At 49.3% G+C, this 20,957-nt stretch overlaps 3 protein-coding genes across 6 annotated transcripts; 2 read left to right on the plus strand and 1 right to left on the minus strand.

The window, feature by feature from the left end:
• Positions 1-878: 878 nt before the first annotated feature.
• On the plus strand, positions 879-2,004 carry zgc:194392 (uncharacterized protein C1orf115 homolog). The gene is made up of 2 exons (XM_068601998.1): positions 879-1,082; positions 1,870-2,004. Exons 1-2 carry the CDS (start codon positions 879-881, stop codon positions 2,002-2,004), a joined length of 339 nt encoding a protein of 112 aa, XP_068458099.1.
• A 2,613-nt stretch (positions 2,005-4,617) lies between these two features.
• Positions 4,618-10,496, plus strand: si:dkey-190l8.2. Of its 4 annotated transcripts, none has more exons than XM_068602016.1 (10): positions 4,618-4,877; positions 5,387-5,484; positions 5,592-5,746; positions 7,614-7,782; positions 7,853-7,955; positions 8,039-8,175; positions 8,290-8,501; positions 8,885-8,993; positions 9,147-9,398; positions 9,540-10,496. In XM_068602016.1, the coding sequence occupies exons 1-10, from the start codon at positions 4,683-4,685 to the stop codon at positions 9,613-9,615; spliced, it is 1,506 nt and encodes a 501-aa protein (XP_068458117.1). In that variant the 5' UTR covers positions 4,618-4,682; the 3' UTR covers positions 9,616-10,496. The 4 variants fall into 4 exon arrangements, with proteins under 4 accessions (XP_068458117.1, XP_068458118.1, XP_068458119.1 ...); XM_068602020.1 differs by having other exon boundaries at positions 4,791-4,877; positions 5,391-5,484; XM_068602017.1 differs by lacking the exon at positions 5,592-5,746 and having other exon boundaries at positions 5,387-5,522.
• On the minus strand, positions 10,176-19,226 carry sh3yl1 (SH3 and SYLF domain containing 1). The gene is made up of 10 exons (XM_068602021.1): positions 19,139-19,226; positions 16,701-16,811; positions 16,504-16,617; positions 14,687-14,751; positions 14,479-14,591; positions 12,279-12,407; positions 12,048-12,192; positions 11,392-11,797; positions 11,216-11,239; positions 10,176-11,132 (listed from the first exon to the last, which is right to left on the minus strand). Coding segments are annotated over exons 1-10 (1,317 nt in total). The 5' UTR covers positions 19,140-19,226; the 3' UTR covers positions 10,176-10,923.
• Positions 19,227-20,957: the final 1,731 nt, after the last annotated feature.

Genomic DNA, 20,957 nt, shown 5'->3' on the forward strand with positions numbered 1-20,957 from the left:
GAGCAGGAACCAGAGAGAGGAGGAGGAACCAGAGAGAGGAGGAGGAACCAGAGAGAGGAGCAGGAGGTGGAACCAGAGAGAGGAGGAGGAACCAGAGAGAGGAGGAGGAACCAGAGAGAGGAGCAGGAACCAGAGAGAGGAGGAGGAACCAGAGAGAGGAGCAGGAACCAGAGAGAGGAGGAGGAACCAGAGAGAGGAGGAGGAGGAGGAACCAGAGAGAGGAGCAGGAACCAGAGAGAGGAGGAGGAACCAGAGAGAGGAGGAGGAACCAGAGAGAGGAGGAGGAGGAGGAACCAGAGAGAGGAGCAGGAACCAGAGAGAGGAGGAGGAACCAGAGAGAGGAGGAGGAGGAGGAACCAGAGAGAGGAGCAGGAACCAGAGAGAGGAGGAGGAACCAGAGAGAGGAGGAGGAACCAGAGAGAGGAGGAGGAACCAGAGAGAGGAGGAGGAACCAGAGAGAGGAGCAGGAACCAGAGAGAGGAGGAGGAACCAGAGAGAGGAGCAGGAACCAGAGAGAGGAGGAGGAACCAGAGAGAGGAGGAGGAACCAGAGAGAGGAGGAGGAACCAGAGAGAGGAGGAGGAACCAGAGAGAGGAGCAGGAACCAGAGAGAGGAGGAGGAACCAGAGAGAGGAGCAGGAGGAGGAACACAAGGAGACAGAACCGAGAAGGCCAGGAGACTTGAAGAAGAGGAGCAGGAGGCCAAGAGGAGTCCACATTCTTCGTCTAATCCGGCTTCAGTGTTTCCTCTCTGAAGACGCCTTCAGGCCATTCATTAAGTTTGACTCCTCCTCGCTCCAAAGTCCTCCTGCCTGAGCACAAGGAGGGGGAGGAGGAGGAGGAGGAGGAGCAGGTAAGGCAGACGAGGAGGAAGGAGGGATGGGAGCACAGGAGAAGGAGGAGGACGCTGCTCCTTCGCCAGAGAAGAAGGAGAAGAACTCCAAAGAGGTTTTTTTCTCCGTCCTGCCGGATCGATACGATCCTCTGATCGAGGAAGAGGAGGAGGAGACGCCAGAGGAGAGGAGGAAGAGGAAGGAGGAGACAAAGAGGAGGAAGAAGAAGAAGTACAAGAAGTACAGGAAGGTACGTGTACCTTTGATCGTTGTGTTAATTAAACATTAATATTATACAAAGATTGATTATTATTAATAAATATCACATTATATTGCTCAAAAACAAACAAACGCGTTTTACAAATATGAGTTCAAATGTTACGTTTTAAAGTAAGAGAAATTAATACACAATGAAATGGAAAAGTAGAAATATGAATTAATTATCAACAATGCATATATATATGTATACATATACATATATATATATATATATATATATATATATATATATATATATATATATGTATACATATACATATATATATATATATATATATATATGTGTATATATATATATATATGTATATCTATACATATATATATAAGTAAACTCTAAAAGTACCTGAGTATTCACAGTAAAAGTAACTGAGTACTCACAGTAAACTGTAAAAGTACCTGAGTAGTCCAGTTAAACATTCACTCAGCAGAGTTTGACCTTTGACCTCAACTCAACTTTATCAGCGTGAGTCACAGCTCCGGGTATTTCTCCCAGAATACTCTGTAAAGTACTTTAAAAGAACGCCGTGGACACCGAGTTCAAACATTCCTGACGTGGTACTCTATCAGCTGGGATGAGTTTACTGGGTTTAAATGAAGCGCTCACCTGAAGGTGGCGCCAGAGAGGAAGTCAGTGGACCAGCAGGTCCATCCTCTGGGATCAGGACCAGCAGCTCCCCTAGGGGCGGCGGTGGGTGGTCGGTGGTGCCTTGCTCTGGGGTCGAGGCGGGAATGAAACCTTGTGTTGTCTCGTCCCCCAGAACGTGGGCCGAGCTCTGCGCTTCAGCTGGCGCTGCCTGCTGCTCGGCCTGCAGAACATGGCGTCCGTGTACTCCGCCTCCGCCACGGGCGTCATGATGACGCAGGTCCACCGGGCCGCCGGCAGCAAACAATGATGGGAAACATGGACGACGACTTGCAGCGAGAAGACCTTCGTTGTCTTGTTTTAGAGCTTTTTTATGAGTTCAGAGAGTTTTCTGGGACTGAACCCGATATGTAGAACCACGGAGGAACTCGTGGGCGCTTCCTGGAAGTACTAATAAAATACTGAAAACTGAAAACTCTGCTTCCTGTTTCTTGGCTTTGAGTTTGACATATAAACTCTTTGTTTCACTCTTTGTTTCACACTCTTTGTTTGTCTCTCTTTGTTTCACTCTCTTTGTTTGTCTCTCTTTGTTTCACTCTCTTTGTTTGTCTCTCTTTGTTTGTCTCTCTTCGTTTCACTCTCTTTGTTTGTCTCTCTTTGTTTCACTCTCTTTGTTTGTCTCTCTTTGTTTCACTCTCTTTGTTTGTCTCTCTTTGTTTCACTCTCTTTGTTTGTCTCTCTTTGTTTCACTCTCTTTGTTTGTCTCTCTTTGTTTGTCTCTCTTTGTTTGTCTCTCTTTGACTCTCTTTGTTTCACTCTCTTTGTTTGTCTCTCTTTGTTTCACTCTCTTTGTTTGTCTCTCTTTGTTTGTCTCTCTTTGTTTGTCTCTCTTTGACTCTCTTTGTTTCACTCTCTTTGTTTGTCTCTCCTTGTTTCACTCTCTTTGTTTGTCTCTCTTTGACTCTCTTTGTTTCACTCTCTTTGTTTGTCTCTCTTTGTTTCACTCTCTTTGTTTGTCTCTCTTTGTGTCTTTGTTTCTAATGTCGAGGAAAACATGTGCAATAAAATTTATATTCTGTTTCTGAAAACTACACCGTGAACATATCGCTCTGAGTTTTCCTTCAATAAAAGTGTCCATGAATGTCTCCCCTGAGTGTCCTCATTTCATTCCCTACCTCCTTCCCTCCTCCCTTCCTTTCCTCCAGGCCTCCTTGGGACCGAGCTCATCACAGGTGAAATGCGGGTCCTTTCACACCTCGCGAAGCTTCTCAGGCTGGTTGAGACACCTCGAACACGTTTGTTCCTCGATTGTGATTGATTGTTTTTATTCACCAAAGAAATGCTGCAACGCTCAGATCTACTTTATCTAGCTCTACTTTGTCCACCTCTACTTTATCTAGCTCTACTTTGTCCACCTCTACTTTGTCCACCTCTACTTTGTCCACCTCTACTTTATCTAGCTCTACTTTGTCCACCTCTACTTTATCTAGCTCTACTTTGTCCACCTCTACTTTATCTAGCTCTACTTTGTCCACCTCTACTTTATCTAGCTCTACTTTGTCCAGCTCTACTTTGTCCAGCTCTACTTTGTCCACCTCTACTTTGTCCACCTCTACTTTGTCCACCTCTACTTTGTCCACCTCTACTTTGTCCACCTCTACTTTATCTAGCTCTACTTTGTCCACCTCTACTTTGTCCAGCTCTACTTTGTCCAGCTCTACTTTATCTACCTCTTGTAAAAACCAGCTTTCATTAGAAGTACTCCTTGTCTCTGAGCTCCCGGTCTAAAGGTGGTGTTTGTGTTTATGGAGGTGGTGTTTGTGTTTCTAAAGGTGGTGTTTGTGTTTATGGAGGTGTTTGTGTTTCTAAAGGTGGTGTTTGTGTTTATGGAGGTGTTTGTGTTTCTAAAGGTGGTGTTTGTGTTTATGGAGGTGTTTGTGTTTCTAAAGGTGGTGTTTGTGTTTATGGAGGTGTTTGTGTTTCTAAAGGTGGTGTTTGTGTTTCTAAAGGTGGTGTTTGTGTTTATGGAGGTGGTGTTTGTGTTTATGGAGGTGTTTGTGTTTCTAAAGGTGGTGTTTGTGTTTCTAAAAGGTGGTGTTTGTGTTTCTCAAGGTGGTGTTTGTGTTTATGGAGGTGTTTGTGTTTCTAAAGGTGGTGTTTGTGTTTCTCAAGGTGGTGTTTGTGTTTATGGAGGTGTTTGTGTTTCTAAAGGTGGTGTTTGTGTTTCTAAAGGTGGTGTTTGTGTTTCTAAAGGTGGTGTTTGTGTTTATGGAGGTGTTTGTGTTTCTAAAGGTGGTGTTTGTGTTTCTAAAAGGTGGTGTTTGTGTTTCTCAAGGTGGTGTTTGTGTTTATGGAGGTGTTTGTGTTTCTAAAGGTGGTGTTTGTGTTTCTCAAGGTGGTGTTTGTGTTTATGGAGGTGTTTGTGTTTCTAAAGGTGGTGTTTGTGTTTCTAAAGGTGGTGTTTGTGTTTATGGAGGTGTTTGTGTTTCTAAAGGTGGAGTTTGTGTTTCTGGAGGTGTTGTCGGTCCTCCATGTCACACTATGGTGTTGTGTAACTCAACCAGCAGATGTAGTGACAGCAGGTGGCCAGAGGGAGTCACTGTGTCGCAGCACAGAGGCTCCGCCCCCATCTCCTCCTTGTAGGTTGAGGAGGCGGAGCAGCTCCTGCTGCCCCTCCAGCCGGTCAGCAGCAGCTGCTGCTCCTCCTCCTCACCCTAGAGGGAGCGGAGGCTCCTCCCCCCTCTGCTCCTTGTAGGGCCAGGAGGCGGAGCCTCTGCTCCTTGTAGGTTGAGGAGGCGGGGCCTCTGCTCCTTGTAGGGCCAAGAGGCGGAGCCTCGGCTCCTTGTAGGTTGAGGAGGCGGGGCCTCTGCTCCTTGTAGGGCCAGGAGGCGGAGCCTCTGCTGCTGCCCCTCCAGCCGGTCAGCAGCAGCTGCCAGAGCTCTGAGCGGCTGAGGGGAACAAGCCGTGGCTCCGGACCCGAGGGAGGCCATGTCCCCGCTGCAGCGGTCCGTCTACTGGCGCCTCGCCCTGGTCTTCTTCTTCCTCTCTTTCCTGTTCTTCCTCGACGTCTTCGCGGCCGCCGTCGTCGTTGTTTCCTGCCGCCGTGTCAACGGCACGATGGCGCCGACTGCCGGCGGTGGCCAATCACGGCTCGGGGAATCCTCGGAGAGCGGGAAGCGAGACGTGAGTGAGGTTCTCCTGCATGTTCCTGTGGTTTTGAAACATGTTGAGTTCACTTTGAGGAGCAGCAGAGCCTCACACACACACACACACACACACACACACACACACACACACACACACACACACACACACACACACACGCACACACACACAATGAACAACCTGTGTTAATGAGCAACGCAGCGGTTAGTGTGTCTGCTGCTGCCAGCAAGAATCACACTACAAGTACACACACAAGCTGTACCATAGAAACACACAGAGACACACGCACACACACAGATGTGCATGGATAAAGTTATGAGATGTGTCATGTACACGTTAAACTGGATCATCACACAAACAACAACACAACAACAACACAAACAACAATCGACATCTTTGATTTAACTAAACATCTGATTATAAATTATTAAATCCTGTAATGAACATGAACGAGTCTGCAGGTCCAGCATGAGGACACGTGTGTGTGTGTGTGTGTGTGTGTGTGTGTGTGTGTGTGTGTGTGTCAGTCAGTGTGTGACTGGACAGACTGGTTGCCGTACGGTCAGACGCTCTACATGGTGGGTCTGCTGCTGGGATCGCTGGTGGGAGGAGCCATCTCCGACCGGTACGCCGCCGCCGCCGCGTCCGTCTGCTGCAGCCGAGGTCGCCGCCTCTAATGCCACTGTATCCTTGTGTCCTCTGCCCTTGTGTCCTGTGTCCTCTGTGCTGCAGGTACGGGAAGCGCACAGTGCTGCTGGTGTGTGTGTACGTGCACGCCGCTTGTGGCCTCGTGCCCGCCGTCCTTCCTCAGCCCTTCCTCTACCTCGCTGTGCGCTGCCTGACGGGCGTCTGCTGCTGCTGCGTCAACATCTGCTCCTTCAGCCTGGGTAACTCCTCCTGCTGCTCCTGCTGCTCCTTCAGCCTGGGTAACTCCTCCTGCTGCTCCTGCTGCTCCTTCAGCCTGGGTAACTCCTCCTGCTGCTCCTTCAGCCTGGGTAACTCCTCCTGCTGCTCCTCCTGCTCCTTCAGCCCGGGTAACTCCTCCTGCTGCTCCTGCTGCTCCTTCAGCCTGGGTAACTCCTCCTGCTGCTCCTTCAGCCTGGGTAACTCCTCCTGCTGCTCCTGCTGCTCCTTCAGCCTGGGTAACTCCTCCTGCTGCTCCTCCTGCTCCTTCAGCCTGGGTAACTCCTCCTGCTGCTCCTCCTGCTCCTTCAGCCTGGGTAACTCCTCCTGCTGCTCCTTCAGCCTGGGTAACTCCTCCTGCTGCTCCTCCTGCTCCTTCAGCCCGGGTAACTCCTCCTGCTGCTCCTCCTGCTCCTTCAGCCCGGGTAACTCCTCCTGCTGCTCCTCCTGCTCCTTCAGCCTGGGTAACTCCTCCTGCTGCTCGTCCTGCTCCTTCAGCCCGGGTAACTCCTCCTGCTGCTCCTCCTGCTCCTTCAGCCCGGGTAACTCCTCCTGCTGCTCCTCCTGCTCCTTCAGCCCGGGTAACTCCTCCTGCTGCTCCTCCTGCTCCTTCAGCCCGGGTAACTCCTCCTGCTGCTCGTCCTGCTCCTTCAGCCCGGGTAACTCCTCCTGCTGCTCGTCCTGCTCCTTCAGCCCGGGTAACTCCTCCTGCTGCTCCTTCAGCCTGGGTAACTCCTCCTGCTGCTCGTCCTCCTCCTCCTCCTGCTCCTGCTCCTGCAGTGTTGACCGCTCAGCTTTATTGGACCCCAGCAGGAGATAAAGAACTCGTGTCCCAGATAAAGTTTCACCGACCGACTGATCGCTAATGAGGAAAACACTGTGACCTCTGACCTCTGACCTCGAGAGGCAGCAGGTTCATTACAACCACATCCTGCTGCTTCCAGACCAGAGGTCACCCTCTAGTCTGGAGGAAAGCCAGTGTTGCATTCTCTCTCCTGACCACCAGGGGGCGACTCCTCTGGTTGTATAGAAGTCTATGCTTCATGTGTTAAAGCTGCATTCTCTCTCCTGACCACCAGGGGCGACTCCTCTGGTTGTATAGAAGTCTATGCTTCATGTGTTAAAGCTGCATTCTCTCTCCTGACCACCAGGGGGCGACTCCTCTGGTTGTATAGAAGTCTATGCTTCATGTGTTAAAGCTGCATTCTTTCTCCTGACCACCAGGGGGCGACTCCTCTGGTTGTATAGAAGTCTATGCTTCATGTGTTAAAGCTGCATTCTTTCTCCTGACCACCAGGGGGCGACTCCTCTGGTTGTATAGAAGTCTATGCTTCATGTGTTGAAGCTGCATTCTCTCTCCTGACCACCAGGGGGCGACTCCTCTGGTTGTATAGAAGTCTATGCTTCATGTGTTAAAGCTGCATTCTCTCTCCTGACCACCAGGGGTGACTCCTCTGGTTGTATAGAAGTCTATGCTTCATGTGTTAAAGCTGCATTCTCTCTCCTGACCACCAGGGGTGACTCCTCTGGTTGTATAGAAGTCTATGCTTCATGTGTTAAAGCTGCATTCTCTCTCCTGACCACCAGGGGTGACTCCTCTGGTTGTATAGAAGTCTATGCTTCATGTGTTAAAGCTGCATTCTCTCTCCTGACCACCAGGGGTGACTCCTCTGGTTGTATAGAAGTCTATGCTTCATGTGTTAAAGCTGCATTCTCTCTCCTGACCACCAGGGGTGACTCCTCTGGTTGTATAGAAGTCTATGCTTCATGTGTTAAAGCTGCATTCTCTCTCCTGACCACCAGGGGTGACTCCTCTGGTTGTATAGAAGTCTATGCTTCATGTGTTTACAGCGGTGGAGTGGACGCTGCCGGCCGCTCGGTTGTGGGCGTCGGCCTTCCTGCCGTTCTGCTTCAGTCTGGGGACGATGGGCGGAGCCCCGCTGGCCTGGCTCAGCTCAACCTGGACACAGCTGCACCTGTCGCTGGCTCTGCCGCAGCTCGTCTGCCTGCCGCTCTACCTGTAGGTGCACCGTCTGTCTGTCTCTCTGCCCGTCTGTCTGCTCAGCTCTTGAGGTGTTCACCTGTTCCAGGTCTTTACCTGAGTCTCCTCGCTGGCTGCTGCTCAGGAAGAGGACGAAGGTTCTGGAGCGTTATGAATGCAACAGCCCTGAAGATAAACACTGTCTGGAGCTGGTATATACACACACACACACACACACACACACACACACACACACACACTTTACCTCAAACTGTGTGTGTGCGTGTGTGTGCAGTTGTTGTGGTCCGACCTGCAGAAAGACAGCGAGCCTCAGAAGGAGGAGCCACCTGGAGGCCACGCCCCCAGTGACATCATCATCCACCTGAAACATCCCACGGTCCTCCTGCGGCTCTTCATCATGAGCTACCTCAGGTATCACACACACACACACACACACACACACACACACACACACACACACACACACACACACACACACACACACACACACACACACACACACACACACACGTGTGTTCTCTGCAGTGCGGCGTCGGCGTTGACGTACTTCGGCATCTGCATGAACATCGGCTCTTTCGGCGTCGGCGTCTACTCCGCCCAGTTCTTTTCCGGCCTATCAGAGGCTCCCTGCCTGCTCGTGCCATTGGTCCGTCTGGGACGCCGGCCAATCAGCATGCTCGCTTTGTTCCTGAGCGGCGCCGCCTGCTTCCTGTCGCTGCTTCTGTCCAGATGCAACGGTGAGGACACGCCTTGTTCGCTGCCGAACATCACGAGGTTATTGGTCCTGTTAATACTTTCATGGTTCTCCTCATGGTTCTCCTCGGGAGGGAGAACAGAACCGTGAGCACGAGGTCTGCTTTATTGCTGAAATGTCTTTTTACTCGCAAGCCTAACAGGAAGTCATCACTTCACTGACTCCTTCAATCCGCCGTGACGAAGCTCAGATAATATCTCTGTCATTATGTATAAATAGGATATTTCATACCCGCATGAACAGTAACCACCAGTAGAGCTGCGTGTCGTCTGCGTAGAGGCGACTTCACAGACACCATCATTACATGAGCAAGAGCACGGAGTCCACACCGATCAACGTGATCGATCCCTCATCAATGTGATGCAGCTGATCCGGTGCTGGTGATGAGTCTGGCTCTGCTGGGGAAGCTGTGCATCCTGGGAGCGCTCTTCATCTCCACGCTGTACAGCATCGAACTGTTCCCCACCGTGGTCAGGTACACACACACACACACACACACACAGAGACACACACACACACACAGAGACACACACACACACACAGAGACACACACACACACACAGAGACACACACACACACAGAGACACACTCACTCACTCACTCACTCACTCACGCGTCTCCCTGGCAGGCAGCGCTGCGCCTCATTGGTCAACCTCTCCTTCCGGCTCGGTTGCTTGGTCAACTCGCTCGTCCCGTCGACCCCGAACGGAGCGATCTCATTGGCCGCCATGGTGGTGTACAGCAGCGGGCCCATGGTGGGCTGCGGCCTGTGTCTGCTGCTGCCGGAGACCAGCGGCGTCCCGCTGCCGGACTCGGTGGAGGACTGCGAGCGGCAGCCTCGGCCCCGCCCACCCAACATGGCCGCCCTGTGGAGGGCGCGGTGAGAGGAAGCACTTATTATACTTTGTGTTAGCGACTTCCCTTCTTCACTGCCCACTTCCTGTTGCCGTCGCCCACTTCCTGTTGCCGTCGCCCACTTCCTGTTGCCGTCGCTCACCTTTAAATGTTTTTGTGTCTTCAGGAAGCTGATGAGCCGGAAACCTGAGACGCTGCCTTCAGAGACAGAGGACACACACACACACACACACACACACTAGACTGACACACACTGACACACACACACTGGACTGACACACACACTTTTAACTGTAATGAAGCACTAATTGTTTCGTCCTGTGTTTTAAATGAAATGCCAAAAAAGATGTACTATAGTACTACAGTACGCACCAGTAGAAGTACAACAGTGGAAGAAGTACTTGTTAATTGGAAAAGTTAATTGAGTAGTCTAAAAAAATAATATTTATATTAAAGTACACAGTGTGGGGAGAGAGAGAGAGAGAGAGCGAGAACTTGTTAGATTTAATCTGCAGGACGACCGTAACATCACAGCCATCCTCTCTTCACAGTACAAGTACTGTATGTGTACAGTACATATACACAGTATACTGTATTGAAACTGTATGTATAATGTATGTGTACAGTACATATACTCAGTATAAATACTGTGAAGGTTTGAATGTAAGAACGATTTGTTCGTATTTTTCATCCTAGTGATTAAAGATAAAATAGAGTACCTTTATAGATATTAAACAGATGATTTGACAAAAGAGCAGAAACAGAAGTCTTAATAATTCAGATTTATTTAAGATCATTAAACTACAAGAATAATTCAGTTTCATGTGTAACAGAAGCTTTAAAAGCTGTGTAACAAACAAACATCTCCATGTAAACAACGGGCAGAGGTCCTTGAACGCATCGCTGAACGTTTGAAACTCTAGATAACACATTATGAACATTTCTTTATTGCAATAACTGTTTATTAAAATCATGTTAGGTAATTAGTAAGTAAAAGAAAAGTTTTTTTTAATGTTAAAACGACATTTTGTAAATTTGTTCTTTTTTATTAAATTCACTTAACTCCAAATGAATACATTTATTTTAAATTGTGTTTTCTGTGTCTACTTTCATTTTCATGAGTAATCTGATTATTCTGTTATTTGTGATTAACTGCTTCATGAAAGTATCGCAGAGCAAAAAGGTTTTTATCAACATGTGAAAGAAATTACGAAAAGTTAGAAAATTATTACATTTCAGAAACTGGAAACTTCATTTTTGGCGTTTTTGTTTTTGCTTGAAAAAAAAAAACAAAGACGAGTAACGACTCCCAGAATCGAATTGGTCTTTTTTTCTATGACTATATTTATGTGTATATATTTTTGTAAGATGAGAGCTGCAGCCCCCCGTCCTCCCACCAGGGGGCGTCGGGCTGCAGCGCCCCGTCCTCCCACCAGGGGGCGTCGGGCTGCAGCGCCCCGTCCTCCCACCAGGGGGCGTCGGGCTGCAGCGCCCCGTCCTCCCACCAGGGGGCGTCGGGCTGCAGCGCCCCGTCCTCCCACCAGGGGGCGTCATAGCGAGACGAAGTTGGCGGGGAAGATCCCGACGCGGCCGTCGGCCAGCTGCCCCTCCCACCAGTCGTACTCTGAGTCGGTCTTGGTGATGACGGTGATGCGGTCGCCGGGCGAGAAGCTCAGGTCGCCGGGCTGCTGCCCGGCAAACAGGTGCGTTGCCGTGACGACCAGCGGCTCGCCGGCCCCGCCCACTGACGGCGCTCCACCTGCAGGACGGAAAGGTGTTCTCGTTACCTGCACGTCAATAGTTTCAAGTCTTAATGAGGTCATCGTCTGTGTGACGTCGTACCCGAGCTTCTGGAGGAGAACCGATCTGAAACACAAAGGAAAAGGACTTTTTATTTATTTATTTAACTATTAATATTAACTTTCTGTTCATCTTCTTTTATTCAACAGCAGCGTTTACAGCTGTGACCACTAGAGAGCGCTGCAGCCCCTCACAGGGTGAAGGAGGAAGAGACTCACCAGAAGTCTCAGACTTGTAGACGGAGATGCTCGGGTAGAGGACGTTTTTCCCCGTGTTGGCTGGCGGTTGCTGGTAGCCGGCTGCAGGTTGCTGGTAGCCGGCTGCAGGTTGCTGGTAGCCGGCTGCAGGTTGCTGGTAGCCGGCTGCAGGTTGCTGGTAGCCGGCTGCAGGTTGCTGGTAGCCGGCTGCAGGTTGCCGGTAGCCGGCTGCAGGTTGCCGGTAGCCGGCTGCAGGTTGCTGGAAACTTTGCTGGTAGCCGGCTGCAGGTTGCTGGTAGCCGGCTGCAGGTTGCCGGTAGCCGGCTGCAGGTTGCTGGAAACTTTGCTGGTAGCCGGCTGCAGGTTGCTGGTAGGTGCTTGCTGGTCTCTGCAACGGAGCTGGAGGTCTGGATGGAGGTATAGACGACTGGAGAGGAATAGAAATCTTCTTCATAACTAATGACCAATTGTACTTGTAATTTTTCTCTTTAATTGTCCCAATAAAATGTATATTTACACAAAAGAAAGAGTCTGAATTTGTTGTTGCCACCTCAACACTTTCCACTTCATTTTCTCAGCAACTTTCCAACATGAAGCCCGTTCCGTCCCTCATGTGTGAACTCGTACACGGCCTTTGGGTCCAGCTCTATCTGCTGGGTGTAAATGGCGATAGTCACCTTTGGACCCATGTTCTTGCTGGTCCAGTCGGTGGTGTAGGCCTCCGTGTAGGCGTCCAGGATGTGGTACAGGTCGTAGCATTCTGGCGGTGGATCCACATCGCCGTTCAGAATGGCCGATGCCCGGATTTCTCTCGAGTAGAACCTGCGGGCCACACGTCTTCCATAACTACATTCATGTCAACATGGACAGCGCTTCACGTGGAGGTGGCGGTTGGTTGCTGTTCATACTTGCGGTTGGTTTCCTTGCGTTCGATGAGGCCAGATCCCTCCAGAGAAATACCAGCGAACAAACCTCTGGATCGACAGTAGGTGAAGACCGCCGTCGTGCTGCGAAGAGCCACGTCGGCCTCCAGATTCCTGATCAATAGAAAGATAAAGACGCCGTTTCCCCTCTGATACTGGAACAATACATGGCGATCAGTACAGATGTTCATATAGTCCAACAATGCAATGATACATCTTTTAAAATGTGATTGCACAAACTGCTGCTGTTCTGAGGCGTTCCACAGAGCAGGATCCTGGGTCCTCTGTGGTGTCTCCGGTTTGTCAGCGTGATAACAGGAAAACTACCGGCCCGATTTCTACAGAGGGATTAGCATGAGCCCCGGAAGTGGCTATGTTTGGCCCAGGGTATTGTATCTTTAGGTTCATGTATGACATTTTGCTGGCATTTGTTAGCTGAACTAGATTTCCCTCCATCGAGCTTTGATGGGGTTCAACTAGTAATATGCATCTTGGCTGTTCTATGCTTTCAAAGACGCTTCCTTTTATTTTATTATGCGTTTCTGGGAAGATGGAACCTAGTACTGGCATTCTCCGCCTGTATATTTTAAGGTATACATGTATATCTACTTGTGTACTTAAAGCTGAAAATGACAAGTTGTCTCCAGACAAACTCATTTTATTATTTTTTTCTGTCTGCAGCGCACTTAGTTCACACCTATTCGGATGTTTACCTGCGACTCAAACACCTAGCCAAGCCCACACACCCACCTACACACCCACCTACACACCCACCTACACACCCACACACACCTACACACACCTACACACCCACCTACACACACACACACACCTACACACCCACCTACACACACCTACACACACACCTACACACCCACACACACCTACACACCTACACACACACACCCACCTACACACCCACCTACACACCCACACACACACCCACCTACACACCCACCTACACACCCACCTACACACACACCTACACACCCACACACACCTACACACCTACACACACACACCCACCTACACACACACCTACACACCCACACACCCACACACACCTACACACCTACACACCCACCTACACACACACACCCACCTACACACCCACACACACACCCACCTACACACCTACACACCCACACCCACCTACACACACACCTACACACACACACCTACACACACACACCTACACACACACACACACCTACACACACACACACACACACACACACCTACACACACACACACCCACACCTACACACCTACTTACACACCTACACACCCACTTACACACACACACACCCACACACCCACCCACACACACACCTACACACACACACCTACACACACACCCACCTACACACCTACACACACATACACACACACACACACACACACACACCTACACACCCACCTACACACACACCTACACACCCACCTACACACACACACACACACACCTACACACACACCCACCTACACACACCCCCACCTACACACACACACACCTACACACACACCCACCTACACACACACACCCACCTACACACACACACACCTACACACACACACACCTACACACACACACACACCTACACACACACACCTACACACACACACACCTACACACCTACACACACACACCCACCTACACACACACCTACACACCCACCTACACACACACACACACACACACACCTACACACACACCCACCTACACACACCTACACACCTACACACACACCCACCTACACACCTACACACACACACACCTACACACACACCCACCTACACACACACACACCTACACACACACCCACCTACACACACACACCTACACACACACACACACACACCTACACACACACACACCTACACACACACACACACACCCACCTACACACACACACCTACACACACACACCTACACACACACACCCACACACACCGTCTTGATGCAACATCCCTATTTTGAAATTGACGACAAGTTACAGTCTATAAAATATAACCACATCTGATGTTGGAACAGATGTTTTAAAAGCCGTTTCTGCTTCAGGCTTCAAAACATGTCGACTGTCACGTCTCCTAAATCTGGAGTCAAAATAAAACATTAAAACTGGAATTTACAGCAAAAGAAACATTTGGGAGCGACTAAAGAGGACCATGAGGGACCAGCCACCTGCCGCGCGGTCCCACCGCCACGGTGCAGTTCCCGCCCAGCGTCAGGTTCCCGCCCTTCGTGAACGCCTCCACGGCCCTGCGGTGGTTCAGGATGATCACCAGGTCGGACACCTGATGGAGGAACGTTCATTTGTTTTAAAGAGCTACGAATGAGCGGTTCCACTGACGCTCTTCTTCTTAAAAGAGGTTTGCGTGTGAGATCTCACCTCCACTCCGATCTCGAAGCCTCCGCCCAGGCCGGCGATGCCGATGGCGGACGGCGCCGACCAGCCTGAACACAAACAGTCGGCGCGGATCAGATGAGTTTCAGATAAATCAGTGAGCATTCATCATAATCTTCACGGAGCTCCCACCCCCTCGACGTCCCTTCATCCAGATAACACGGCTGAAGCCAATCTAATGAAGATGAATGCGTTTTTCTCTGGCTTTGTTTTTAATCCATGTAAAACTCTGTAACAAGGGGAACTGCGGTTCTCTCTCAGAGGAACAAAGACCGTTCTGTACAGCCTTTATTCACACTAAATAAAATAAAAACCAAGAATTCCTCGTCCTGCTTGTAATTGGTGCCGGCGGTTTCACATTTGGTGAAATTGCTCCTTGAATCTGAACAAATAGCCTCATGCCCGGCGGGGCAGGAGAGTGTGATCCTCGTTGGGGTTTTTGGCACCACAGAAATCGGCGCCATCCTCCACCGCCGGCTGCGTGAATGAACATCATGATGCGACGCATCAGATGACTGCACGCCACGGGCACATCGGGGAGTTTTTCTCTCTGATGCCACGGAAACGCAAAACATCCCAAAAAAATTAAGTAAACGTGAGGAGAAGAACATGAACATGACTCACTGCCCAATAGTGAGGTCGTTCCACATAAAGGACCACTAGAACCTCCTCAAAGACCACTAGAACCTCCTCAAAGACCACTAGAACCTCCTCAAAGACCACTAGAACCTCCTCAAAGACCACTAGAACCTCCTCAAAGACCACTTGAACCTCCTCAAAGACCACTTGAACCTCCTCAAAGACCACTAGAACCTCCTCAAAGACCACTTGAACCTCCTCAAAGACCACTTGAACCTCCTCAAAGACCACTTGAACCTCCTCCCCAAAGACCACCACATCCTCCCCAAAGACCACCACATCCTCCCCAAAGACCACCACATCCTCCCCAATGACCACCACATCCTCCCCAATGACCACCACATCCTCCCCAATGACCACCACATGCTCCCCAATGACCACCACATCCTCCCCAAAGACCACCACATCCTCCCCAATGACCACCACATCCTCCCCAAAGACCACCACATGCTCCCCAAAGACCACCACATGCTCCTCAAAGACCACCACATGCTCCCCAAAGACCACCACATCCTCCTCAATGACCACCACATCCTCCTCAATGACCACCACATCCTCCTCAATGACCACCACATCCTCCTCAATGACCACCACATCCTCCTCAATGACCACCACATCCTCCCCAAAGACCACCACATGCTCCTCAATGACCACCACATCCTCCTCAAAGACCACCACATCCTCCTCAAAGACCACCACATCCTCCTCAAAGACCACCACATCCTCCCCAAAGACCACCACATCCTCCTCAAAGACCTACAGAACCACCCCAAAGACACCCACAGGAGGTCGTATAGGAAAGACCACGAGAACTATTGAAGAGGACCAAAGACCACACCAGACCACTAGAACCTCCACCCAGAACTAGAGGACCAGAACCTCAACAAGCAGAACCTAAACAACCAGAACCTCGCTAAAGGAAACGACTCCTTCTTTAGCGGTGGAGACCTGAAGTCATGTGACCGTGAAGAGTTTCTCTCAAGCTTCTTACTTTATACTTCAAACATGATTAAAGTTCATTCGTGAAGATTATCTTGATGAACTCAACCCGTCATTATTTTCTGTAACAATGTAAGATCTGATGGAGGGAACCAGTGATGAGGACTTCCTGTTGGACCGTGAGATACGTAGCGCTCAGTCAGGTAAGGTCAGCCGGCTCTCACGTCTGTCGGCCAGCCGGGCGATGACGATGCCGCTGCCTCCTCTGGCGGTGATCATGAAGCCGGCCTTGACCACGGAGATGATGGCCAGACCCTGGGCCTTCGCTATCACATGAGCTGCAACACACAAAAACACCACAATCATCAATGTGTCTTCATGTTCTCACTGTGACGACAGGAGAGGACCGGCGTGTTCTGACCGGGGATGAGTTTGTCCGGCCCGTTCCTGTTGGTGATTTCGGTGAATTCTCTCAGGATCTTGGCGGCTTTCTTGGCCTCCGACTTCAAGTTGGAGGGTATCGGGTTATTCACTGCAAAACACACAAATTACACTGTTTACTTAAACATTAACAGCTCGTTCAGAGGGGACTTGACCTTTCCAGAATGTTTTAGCCCCAGATCAAACGGAAACTTCTGCCGCACAAAGAGAGGAGTCACAGAACTCCTCAATAAGCTCATTGTTGGCTTTATTTCATCTCTTTATCTGAATCTGCGGCAAAGACTTTTTTAGAAGGCTCTGAATGCGAGTTTGTTCTCTTATTGGTGGAACAGACCGAACTGTGGCGCTGGACTGTGAGCTGATTAGTTTATGAACGCAGATATATTTGTTGTTTTAGCCGCCAACACTCATCCATCTGTTCTTGCGTGTTGAGCTCTCTTCTCCATTTATTGGCAAGAATCAACTGTTTTCTTTCAGATCTGGTGCATCGTAACGGTGGGAAGAACGTCCACACGTGGGAACACACAGATCTTTCTTCAACGCATCCAGCGCTGCCATCGAATACCAGCAAAGACGGAGAGACGGCCATGTTTACAAAACACTTTCCCACCCGTTACGAGCACAACCGCAGAGCCGGGAGCGTCACCGCGAATGAAGCGACAACAAGTCTGACGCGTTGCTGTGAAGCTTCCTGCCGCTGTGCTGGAGGTCAACACGTGAAGAAGAACCGCTCTGCCGGTGTGTCACGAGTCAGGAATGTGCTGCCGTTGGGAATGTCAGGAATGGTCTCTGCTGTCTGAAACGGTTCAGGACTCCAACAGCACCAACTGGTTCTACTGGTCCTCATGTACGTTATAGTCATCTATTAGGGGCTTCTGTTGGTCTTCATGTGGGTTCTAGTCATCATTAAGGGGTTCTAATGGTCCTCACGTACGTTATAGTCATCATTGAGGGGGTTTTAGTGGTCTTCATCCAAGAGGAGTTTCTGTTGGTCTATGAGGAGGTTCTAGTAATCGTCGAGGAGGTTCCCGTAGTCCTGATCGTTCACTCTATGAGAAGGTATTCTTGGATAAAGACGTTCAAATGGTCTTTCAGGAGGTTCTAGTTTCTACAATAGTCAGATGTGAAAAGTGTTCTCAAATGCCTGAAAAGTAAAATCTTCCTAGTATGAGGAGGTAATGAAGGATCAGGGTTCTAGGGAGTCGGTGTTCCCGAGCTGGAGTCTTTAAGCACCTCGCCATGTGATGCTGTGACTCATGAAGCAGCCGATGAGCTCATTGAAGGTGAAACCGGTTTGAAAACAAAATGAGGGTTAAGTTTTATGAAGTCATTAAAACCAGTTTAACTAACAGTCATTAATCATAATGTCAAAGAACTTCCCGTACTAGAACATCCTATAGATGAACAGAACCTTTGCATATTTTACTAGAATCTAAGACACCTAGAACCTCCATGGAAAGACCTCCTCTTAAATGACTACAACCACCTTCACGTAGACCTGTAAGACCACTAGAACCTCCTCAAAGACGACTAGAACCTCCTCAAAGACGACTAGAACCTCCTCAAAGACGACTAGAACCTCCTCAAAGACGACTAGAACCTCCTCAAAGACGACTAGAACCTCCTCAAAGACGACTAGAACCTCTTCACACATCACTAGAGCCCAAACACCAACTTCCACTCAGACTCCTTTGAAGAGCAATAGAACCAAGACAAAGAAAGGTAGACACAGACAGGTAGACACAGACAAGTAGACAGGTAGACACAGACAGGTAGACACAGACAAGTAGACAGGTAGACACAGACAGGTAGACACAGACAAGTAGACAGGTAGACACAGACAGGTAGACACAGACAAGTAGACAGGTAGACACAGACAAGTAGACACAGACAGGTAGACAGGTAGACACAGACAAGTAGACAGGTAGACACAGACAGGTAGACACAGACAAGTAGACAGGTAGACACAGACAAGTAGACACAGACAGGTAGACACAGACAAGTAGACACAGACAAGTAGACAGGTAGACACAGACAGGTAGACAGATAGACAGACAGGTAGGTTGAGGTAGACACAGAGAGGTAGACAGGTAGACACAGACAGGTAGACAGGTAGCCGCCGACAGGTCGACAGGTAGACACACACAGGTAGACAGGTAGACACACACAGGTAGACAGGTAGACACACACAGGTAGACAGGTAGACACACACAGGTAGACAGGTAGACAGACAGACAGACAGACAGGTAGACACAGACAGACAGGTAGACACAGACAGACGGGTAGACACAGACAGACAGGTAGACACACACAGGTAGACAGACAGACAGACAGACAGACAGGTAGACACAGACAGGTAGACACAGACAGGTAACAGAACTCTTAACAGATTCATCTTTCAGTTTTACTCAAACTTACTTTTCTTTCTTTCCTCCTTTCCGTGTTTCCTGCTCGGACACGCGCGGACAGGTGAACTGCGCGAGCCTCTCTCTCTCTTTCAGTCTTTACTTCCGCCTCACCTGATTCTCTTCATAACCCTGCGCGCCACCGGAAACCACAGACACGCGCACGCACGTCACGTAACAGCACAGGACTCGAGCCCGCAAGACATCTGGTGACGTCACACAGGTGACGAGGAACACACCAATGAACTTTGCGCGAGGACAACGCCTGACTCAGAGGCGGTGGAACAGCTGGGCGCGCTCTCGTGCGCGTTCCCGAGCTGGTGGATTTCCCCCTCAGCGCAGTCTGTCAGACAGAGATACGGCGCGTCACAGGCTCATTGTGTTCACGTTTCACCTAAAACGCGTTCCTGAAACCTTCCCACAGAGACACGTCATGACGCCATGTTGCACTCTTTGGCTCAATCCCAGTCTCCTCCCTCACGGACTCACGGACTTTGAGGCGCGCTCCCGCGAAGTGCTTGAGGGTTCAGTTCTGTCCCAGCGTCACATGGTGGAGGGCCTGAGGGCTCTGTGTGGACATGTTGAGCCCTTTATGAGCCCTTTCCGTAAGTCAACATTAGACGCTGACTTTGCCGAAGGGAATTACCCACAATGCATTGCAACGTGAGGTTTAACACGCAGTTCCCAAAGGAAGAATGGAGACATAAAAAAAAGGTAAACAAAGAGGCACGTGGGCATTGAGCTGATAAAATACCTTTTCAACATTATGGAACATAAGAACACATGAATCAGAGGAATGCAAACAGAATATATATATTTTTCTGTACATTTATCAAACATTTTATTTTGACAAAAACGAGTGAATAAATGATATAAAATGACTTTTCATCTTATGAGGAAGACGTTTGAACCAGTGAATAAAAAGAATAAAATAAATACATAATTGTACACAATATGTTTAAATGTAGTCACGTGATGGTGCAGTAACGTGCGGGCCCATTCAGAGGTCGGCGGCCATCTTGTTTCTCCAAAATACTGACAATAAGAATAACAACAATAACAGCTGGAAGCTAAACGATAACGTGAGGCTCGGTGACCTCGGTTACACATAATACTTCATCTAGTAGTGGTAGTAGTAGTAGTAGTAGTAGTGGTAGTAGTAGTAGTGGTAGTGGCAGTAGTAGTAGTTGAGGTACTTCTATAAAAGCCAGATGAACGTATAAAAAGGTACAATGAAATAGAAATACTCAAGTAAAGTACCACACGGTCTTCTCAGCTGCTGCACCCCCTCTGGAACAACCTCCCATCCACATCCGTCAGGCTCCACCCTCCACATCCGTCAGGCTCCACCCTCCACATCCGTCAGGCTCCACCCTCCACATCCGTCAGGCTCCACCCTCCACATCCGTCAGGCTCCACCCTCCACATCCGTCAGGCTCCACCCTCCCATCATTAAAGCCCTCAAAACACACCTCTTCCAACCTGCTTTCACCTGTTCACCTCTGCACCTGTCCTCCGCTCCACGCAGCCTCTTCTGTTTACTTCTCATTAATTATTTATTTCCTTACATATTTTGTTGTTTGTTTTTGTTTGCTCTTGTCTTCACGTTCGTGTTCTGTTGCGTCTGTTATTGACTATTGTTTAACGCGTCTTTGTGTACTATGAAAAGCGCTATACAAGTTGAAACTATGATTATAATTTATTATTATTATTATTATTATTATTATTATTGTTATTATTATTGTTATTATTACATATGTCTTTGTGTACTTGTTGTTTTTAACTGGACAAATCATCCTTCAGCAAAACACCTGGACGTAAGAAAGAGAAGA

The sequence above is a fragment of the Clinocottus analis genome, unplaced genomic scaffold (assembly GCF_023055335.1).
Source record: "Clinocottus analis isolate CAN_PGR_092001 unplaced genomic scaffold, fCliAna1.0.p SCAF_58, whole genome shotgun sequence".
NCBI classification, from domain to species: Eukaryota; Metazoa; Chordata; class Actinopteri; order Perciformes; family Cottidae; genus Clinocottus; species Clinocottus analis.

Coding starts and splice junctions, on each gene's coding strand:
- zgc:194392 (XM_068601998.1), top strand. CDS start 879: ATGGGAGCACAGGAGAAGGAGGAGGACGCTGCTCCTTCGCCAGAGAAG. Junction 1,083..1,869: donor AGTACAAGAAGTACAGGAAG/GTACGTGTACCT, acceptor CTCGTCCCCCAG/AACGTGGGCCGAGCTCTGCG.
- si:dkey-190l8.2 (XM_068602016.1), top strand. CDS start 4,683: ATGTCCCCGCTGCAGCGGTCCGTCTACTGGCGCCTCGCCCTGGTCTTC. Junction 8,502..8,884: donor GCTTCTGTCCAGATGCAACG/GTGAGGACACGC, acceptor AATGTGATGCAG/CTGATCCGGTGCTGGTGATG. Junction 9,399..9,539: donor GCCGCCCTGTGGAGGGCGCG/GTGAGAGGAAGC, acceptor TTGTGTCTTCAG/GAAGCTGATGAGCCGGAAAC.
- sh3yl1 (XM_068602021.1), bottom strand. Junction 12,193..12,278: donor CGCAAGGAAACCAACCGCAA/GTATGAACAGCA, acceptor TGTGGCCCGCAG/GTTCTACTCGAGAGAAATCC. Junction 11,133..11,215: donor GTTCTCCTCCAGAAGCTCGG/GTACGACGTCAC, acceptor TCCGTCCTGCAG/GTGGAGCGCCGTCAGTGGGC.